General features: G+C 41.8%; 1 protein-coding gene across 1 annotated transcript; it reads left to right on the top strand.

Moving 5' to 3' along the window:
• Nucleotides 1–5571: 5571 nt before the first annotated feature.
• On the top strand, nt 5572–7971 carry LOC120039807 (lipopolysaccharide-induced tumor necrosis factor-alpha factor homolog). The gene is made up of 4 exons (XM_038985180.1): nt 5572–5696; nt 6373–6447; nt 7165–7315; nt 7683–7971. The coding sequence occupies exons 1-4, from the start codon at nt 5573–5575 to the stop codon at nt 7786–7788; spliced, it is 456 nt and encodes a 151-aa protein (XP_038841108.1). The 5' UTR covers nt 5572; the 3' UTR covers nt 7789–7971.
• Nucleotides 7972–8404: the final 433 nt, after the last annotated feature.

Below are 8404 nucleotides of genomic sequence, written 5' to 3' on the forward strand. Positions count from 1 at the left end.
GATGCGTTGGAGGAATTTGTTCAAGAAGGAGAGGTTAGCGCCGCACGGCCAGTGTGCTTGCTAATTCAAGAGGGAAATAGTTCGTTCTGGATCCAAACAAAGACGGTTCTGAACAAAGGACCCCTTGTACAACATTCTGATGGAAGATCAACAAAGATAAGGACCCAATTTGGGATGCTATTTCATATATCTGTCGAACTGTGCTATCGCTACCGTTTGCCTTGAATCAATGCTGTTGTGTGATAGCTATTGTAGTAAGCTAATATAACGATATATTGTGTTTTTCGCTGTAAAACAGTTCAAAAATCGGAAATATTGGCTATATTCACAAGATCTTTGTCTTTCATTTGCTATCCACCATATATTTTTCTGAAATGTTTTATGATGTGTAATTAGGTAGTTGACGTTGGTGTCTGTATTTACTCTGGCTACTCCCGTGCTATTTCTGACTGTAGCTATGATGGTAGCTATGATGGTAGCAGTAATGTAAAACTGATTTATAGCTCAAATATGCACATTTTTTGAACAAAACATAGATTTATTGTGTAACATGTTATAGGACTGTCATCTGAGGGAGTTGTTTCTAGGTTAGTTAGGTTGGTTCTAGGTTAGTTAGGTTGGCTTTGTGCATGCTACCTGCATGCTACCGGTGCTGTGAAAAATGTCTGTCTGTCTTTTGTATTTGGTGGTGAGCTAACATAAATATACGTGGTGTTTTCGCTGTAAAACATTTTAAAAATCGGAAAATATTGGCTATATTCACAAGATCTTTGTCTTTCATTTGCTATCCACCATATATTTTTCTGAAATGTTTTATGATGTGTAATTAGGTAGTTGACGTTGGTGTCTGTATTTACTCTGGCTACTCCCGTGCTATTTCTGACTGTAGCTATGATGGTAGCTATGATGGTAGCAGTAATGTAAAACTGATTTATAGCTCAAATATGCACATTTTTTGAACAAAACATAGATTTATTGTGTAACATGTTATAGGACTGTCATCTGAGGGAGTTGTTTCTAGGTTAGTTAGGTTGGTTCTAGGTTAGTTAGGTTGGCTTTGTGCATGCTACCTGCATGCTACCGGTGCTGTGAAAAATGTCTGTCTGTCTTTTGTATTTGGTGGTGAGCTAACATAAATATACGTGGTGTTTTCGCTGTAAAACATTTTAAAAATCGGAAATATTGGCTATATTCACAAGATCTTTGTCTTTCATTTGCTATCCACCATATATTTTTCTGAAATGTTTTATGATGTGTAATTAGGTAGTTGACGTTGGTGTCTGTATTTACTCTGGCTACTCCCGTGCTATTTCTGACTGTAGCTATGATGGTAGCAGTAATGTAAAACTGATTTATAGCTCAAATATGCACATTTTTGAACAAAACATAGATTTATTGTGTAACATGTTATAGGACTGTCATCTGAGGGAGTTGTTTCTAGGTTAGTTAGGTTGGTTCTAGGTTAGTTAGGTTGGCTTTGTGCATGCTACCTGCATGCTACCGGTGCTGTGAAAAATGTCCTGTCCTCTTTTGTATTTGGTGGTGAGCTAACATAAATATACGTGGTGTTTTTGCTGTAATACATTTAAAAAATCGGACATGTTGACTGAATTCACAAGATGTCTATCTTTCATTTGCTGTATTGGACTTGTTAATGTGTGAAAGTTAAATATTTCTAAAAAATATTTTTTGAATTTCGCGCTCTGCCTTTTCAGTGGAATGTGGGAGGAGTTCCGCTAGCGGAACACCAGTCCTAAACTGACTCCCTTTTCAAAGATGTCTAGAAATGCACACGTGTTGTGTCTTGTAGGAAGCAACCACTCCCCCATTGCTGACTAAAACTTATCTATAACTGGGCTAATAACTCACTAACTAGCAGAGGATATGATCTCAAAACAGCTCATCTACTCACGACCGCAGATTCTGTAAAGACAATCACGTTCAACGTGAATGGCACATATATGGCAGTGGTTTATTTGCATATAGGCAGCTCTGATTGGTTATGGCGCACCGGTATGTTTAGATTAGAGTATGTGCATGTCAATGCAATAGAATCCTAGTCTGATGTGTTCTGTCTACAACAAAGTCCAATGAATCGATGGTTTTGTTTCGGTATGTTGCATTGAAAGTAGCTAATATTGCGTTGATTCGATCCCAATTCCCACAGTAGAGGGAAACGTTGATAGTGTTAACTTTCTAGTTTTCCCCGTTAGTTGAGGGAGGTTCAGTCTCGTGCTTCTCTGCGCGGGCTGATTTTTCTTCCGCGCAGCAGCAGCTCCCCGCAACACACACACACACACTAAACAACTCTACCTCTCTTCCTCATGATCCCGTGGAACAAAGTCCAACAGATAAGCCTCCGTTACAGCTTCATAACAACACCATCGTCAGCTACATGATGCTGTATAACATTTACTCATAGGCTCATGTCCCAAATGGCAGCCTGTTTCATATTTAGTGCACTGCTTTTGACCAGGACCCATAGGGAATAGTGTACTACCTTTGACCAGGACCCATGGGGAATAGTGTGTCATTTGGGATGAACTCATACAGAGTATTCGGAAAGTATTCAGAACCCTTGACTTTTCCCACATTTTGTTATGTTACAGCCCTATTCTTAAATTGATTAAATCGTTTCCCCCTCATCAATCTGCACATAATACCCCATAATGACAAAGCAAAACCCGTTTTTTAGAAATGTTAGCTAATGCATTAAAAAAAAAAATTTTTTTTTACATAGCACGTTTACATAAGTATTCAGACCCTTTACTCAGTACTTTGTTGAAGCACCTTTGGCAGCGATTACAGCCTCGGGTCTTCTTGGGTATGACGCTACAAGTTTAGCACACCTGTATTCCTCTCATTCCTCTCTGCAGATCCTCTAAAGTTCTGTCAGGTTGGATGGGGAGTGTCGCTGCACAGCTATTTTCAGGTCTCACCAAAGATGTTCGATTGGGTTCAAATCTGTGCCTCGACACAATCCTGTCTCAGCGCTCTAAGGACAATTCCTTCGACCTCATGGCTTGGTTTTTGCTCTGACATGCACTGTCAACTGTGGGACCTTATATAGACAGGTGTGTGCATTTCCAAATCATGCCCAATCAATTGAATTTACCACAGGTGGACTCCAATCAAGTTGTAGAAACATTTCAAGGATGATCAATGGAAACAGGATGCACCTGGGCTCAATTTAGAGTAAATTTCATAGCAAAGGGTCTGAATACTTATGTAAATAAGGTATTTCTGTTTTTGTTTTTTTTAAATTTGCAAACATTTTTAAGAACCTGTTTTTGCTTTGTCATTATGGGGTATTGTGATGTCATTATGTTGTATTGTGTGTAGATTTTGGAGGATTTTTAAAAATTTAATCCATTTTAAAATAAGGCTGTAACTTAAATAAATGTGGAAAAAGTCAAGAGGTCTGAATACTTCCCAAATGCACTGTATGTATAGCGCAGTAGTATAATCTATGCATTTCCTTATTATGTGTAGATTTTTATAAAAGATGGTTTGTTTTTAACGACTGACCTGGTTACTGTAAGTAAAGGTTATTGATGAGCCTGAGGTTAGAATGAATCATGAAGTTAGAATTTGTATTTATTTATTGAACCTAAAATGAACCAGGAAGTCCCATTGGGATCAGAAGACCTGTTTCCTAATGGAGACCACGTAGATCAATTATGTTTAGATCATGTGATGTATTATAGCTGATTCTACATGACATACTGTAGTGTGTATTATAGCTGATTCCAGATGACATACTGTAGTGTGTATTATAGCTGATTCTACATGACATACTGTACTGTGTATTATAGCTGATTCCAGATGACATACTGTAGTGTGTATTATAGCTGATTCTACATGACATACTGTACTGTGTATTATAGCTGATTCCAGATGACATACTGCACTGTGTATTATAGCTGATTCCAGATGACATACTGCACTGTGTATTATAGCTGATTCCACATGACATACTGCACTGTGTATTATAGCTGATTCCACATGACATACTGCACTGTGTATTATAGCTGATTCCAGATGACATACTGTACTGTGTATTATAGCTGATTCCAGATGACATACTGCACTGTATTATAGCTGATTCCAGATGACATACTGCACTGTGTATTATAGCTGATTCCAGATGACATACTGTACTGTGTATTATAGCTGATTCCACATGACATACTGTACTGTGTATTATAGCTGATTCCACATGACATACTGTACTGTGTATTATAGCTGATTCCAGATGACATACTGCACTGTGTATTACAGCTGATTCCACATGACATACTGCACTGTGTATTATAGCTGATTCCAGATGACATACTGTACATTACAGCTGATTCCACATTACATACTGCACTGTGTATTATAGCTGATTCCACATGACATACTGTACTGTGTATTATATCTGATTACACATGACATGACACATGACATACTGTACTGTGTATTATAGCTGATTACAGATGACATACTGCACTGTGTATTATAGCTGATTCCACATGACATACTGCACTGTGTATATAGCTGATTCCAGATTACATACTGTACTGTGTTTGCCTATGACTGACTACAGTGTCTAAAACCTATCTGAGGGGTCCATAATATGGCTTGGAACCTTTTACTGCAGTGCGTGATTTTTGGTAGTCTTTAACAAATCTACTTTGAAACCAAAGTATACACCTCACACACATGGTTATGGGCTTAAAAAAAGAAGACACCTGTACCATGTCAGGTATAGAGTTGAAATGTATTCAGTTTTGAGTTTTCATCCCAATATTACACTTTATATACATCACAGAAGACTGAAATATAACAAAACAGTTTGACATAGAAACACTGGATTTTCGTCATGAATAACATTCCACCCATGAGGTCACAGAGGGCACTTCTGAACATTGACTGCAGGAAAGGACCATGAGGTCACAGAGGGCGCTTCTGGACATTGACTGCAGGAAAGGGCCATGAGGTCACAGAGGGCACTTCTGGACATTGACTGCAGGAAAGGGCCATGAGGTCACAGAGGGCACTTCTGGACATTGACTCCAGGAAAGGGCTGCCTCTGTATTTTGTATTGTCAATTGATGTGTCATTGTAGATTGACACTTAAACGTTTTCTAACTGACTCTAACTGTTGATCATTCACCAGTAACATAGACCAGGGTTAGGGTTATTCTGATAGATTTAGTGGGTGTGTGGCATTCATTAGTGGTGTTGTTGTTATAGGCTTGTACTACTCAGATTCTACAGGCCAAGTCTTTGTCCAATGAAATGTCACCAAACCTGCCCGGTTGAATACAGGGGTGTGTATCATTGTTATAAGCAACAGCTTGAACAAGAAGAGTGTGTGTGTGTGTGTGTGTGTGTGTGTGTGTGTGTGTGTGTGTGTGTGTGTGTGTGTGTGTGTGTGTGTGTGTGTATGTGTGTGTGAAAGTAGACAGGTGAGAGAGATAAGGGGGAGAGAAGGTGGGGGCAGAGACATATGTTTTCTCAATGTGATATTTTCATAAGGTGCTCACTGTCTTCCACTCTCTCTCTCTCTCTCTCAACCCCAGACAGTATGGAGAAGAGCCAGTATGGACCCCCGCAGGACGTGTCTGCTCCCCCCTACCCCGGCCTCCCAGCGGGCTACCAGGGAAGTGGCGGGGGAACAGCCTACCCCCCTCAGCCTGGCTTCCAGGGAGGTAAGAGATCAGATCTACACTGATACTCTTAGGGACAGTTTAAGCGTACACTCTTAGAAAATAAGGTGCTATCTAGAACCTTCCTGGAACCTAAAAGGGTTCTTCTTGGAACCTAAAAGGGTTCTTCCTGGAACTGAAAAGGGTTCTTCTTGGAACCTAAAAGGGTTCTTCCTGGAACCGAAAAGGGTGCTCCTATGGGGACAGCCGTTGTGTGTGTCACGATAGCCATAGATGTCATGAACATCATTGTTAAGGGCTGGCCAACCACTCTCTATCCCTGGGTTTGTTCCCATAATGCTTGTCAACCACTCTGTATCCCTGGGTTTGTGGTCCCATAATGCTGGCCAACCACTCTGTATCCCTGGGTTTGTGTTCCCATAATGCTGGTCAACCACTCTGTATCTCTGGGTTTGTGTTCCCATAACGCTGGCCAACCACTCTGTATATCTGGGTTTGTGGTCCCATAATGCTGGCCAACCATTCTGTATCTCTGGGTTTGTGTTCCCATAACGCTGGCCAACCAGTCTGTATCTCTGGGTTTGTGTTCCCATAACGCTGGCCAACCACTCTGTGTCCCTGGGTTTGTGTTCCCATAATGCTGGCCAAACACTCTGTATCCCTGGGTTTGCGGTAAATGACAGTGTATTGATGTATTTATTTATCCCTTGTTTATCAGGTCCCCAACCCGGCATGTACCCACCACCTCCCCAATACGACATGGGCATGGCACAACCTACAAATGCCCCCAGCGGTGAGTCACACACACACTGAAAAAAACTCCAAACTGTCTGACCAAAACTACCTAAATCGGTTCCTTATTTTATTATTCACAGTACCCCGTGAAAAACGAGAACCAAGTTGTACACACACAAGGTATTGGCTGGATATCCTGGCCATAGCAACACCCATCCTTAGCAACCCTTCTAATCCTCTACCCTCTGTGGGGGTGTGAAATATAGAGCAAAGAACACAATTTTGGGGGGGCCTAATTGGTTCTATCCAGTTCTGTTCTGTTATATTGTGTATTGTCCGGTTCTGTCCAGTTTAATCCAGTTCTATCCAGTTCTGTTCTGTTATATTGTGTATTGTCCGGTTCTGTCCAGTTCTATCCAGACTATCCAGTTCAATCTGGTTCTATCCAGACTATCCGATTCTATTGAGTTCTATCCAGTTCTGACCAGTATTTCCCTCTCCCTACAGTAACCTGGGTGGTGGTGATTCTTTCTAGTCCTGTCCAGTTCTATCTGGTTCTATCCAGTTCTGACCAGTATTTCCCTCTCCCTACAGTAACCTGGGTGGTGGTGATTCTTTCTAGTTCTGTCCAGTTCTATCCAATTCTATGAAGTTATATCCAGTTTTTTCCAGTTTTATCTGGTTCTAACCAGTATTCTCTTCCTTCTGCAGTAACCCAGGTGGTGGTTCTGTCCAGTTCTATCTGGTTCTAACCAGTATTCTCCTCCCTCTGCAGTAACCCAGGTGGTGGTGATGCAGCAGCTGCTGCCTAGAGACATACCCGGCCAGATGACGTGTCCCCACTGTCAGGTCCAGGTTCTGACAGAGACCACACACACCACTGGACTGCTCACCTGGGTCATCTGTGGAGCCCTCGGCTTCTTCCTGTAAGTTGTACACGCATACACACACACACAGACACACACACACACACACACATACATACATACATACACACACACACACACACACACACACACACACACACACACACACACACACACACACACACACACACACACACACACACACACACACACACACACACACACACACACACACACACACACACACACATGTACCATATGCAGACATGTGGCACACATTCTTTCTTTCTCTCTCTCACAAACACACATACACTGTACAGATGGATACACACACTGAATCCCTTCTCTCTCTCTCTCTCTCTCTCTCTCTCTCTCTCTACCCCACCTCTCTCTCTCTCTCTCTGTCTCTGTCTCTCTCCTTCTCTAGGTGCTGGCCATGCTGTTTGATTCCGTTCTGTGTTGACTCCTGTAAGGACGTAGAACACCGCTGCCCCAACTGCAAGAGAGTGATCCACATCCACAAACACATGTGAACAGACCAAGATGAGACGCCTGCCACAAAGTGATCCACATCCACAACTAGCCCCGGCCCACAGCCACTGCTGCCACAAAGTGATCCATACCTTTATGAATCCATTCCAATACACCATTAGTCTACACCACAAGTCTACACCACTAGTCTACACTACACCACTAGTCTACACCACTAGTCTACACTACACCACTAGTCTACACTACACCACTACTCTACACCACTAGTCTACACCACTACTCTACACCACTAGTCTACACTACACCACTAGTCTACACCACTAGTCTACACTACACCACTAGTCTACACCACTACACTACACCACTAGTCTACACCACTAGTCTACACTACACCACTAGTCTACACTACACCACTAGTCTACATCACAACTCTACACCACTAGTCTACACCACTACACTACACCACTAGTCTACACTACACCACTAGTCTACATCACAACTCTACACCACTAGTCTACACTACACCACTAGTCTACACCACTACACTACACCACTAGTCTACACTACACCACTAGTCTACATCACAACTCTACACCACTACACAACTAGTCTACACCACTAGTCTACACCTCTACACAACTAGTCTACACAACTAGT

This window comes from Salvelinus namaycush, unplaced genomic scaffold (genome assembly GCF_016432855.1).
Source record: "Salvelinus namaycush isolate Seneca unplaced genomic scaffold, SaNama_1.0 Scaffold3000, whole genome shotgun sequence".
Taxonomy (NCBI): Eukaryota; Metazoa; Chordata; class Actinopteri; order Salmoniformes; family Salmonidae; genus Salvelinus; species Salvelinus namaycush.

Bases quoted from the DNA above. Each gene is read 5' to 3' on its own strand.
- LOC120039807 (XM_038985180.1), top strand. From the start codon at position 5,573: ATGGAGAAGAGCCAGTATGGACCCCCGCAGGACGTGTCTGCTCCCCCC. The intron at 6,448-7,164 runs GTGAGTCACACA...CTCCCTCTGCAG, and splicing joins ACCTACAAATGCCCCCAGCG to TAACCCAGGTGGTGGTGATG. The intron at 7,316-7,682 runs GTAAGTTGTACA...CTCCTTCTCTAG, and splicing joins GGAGCCCTCGGCTTCTTCCT to GTGCTGGCCATGCTGTTTGA.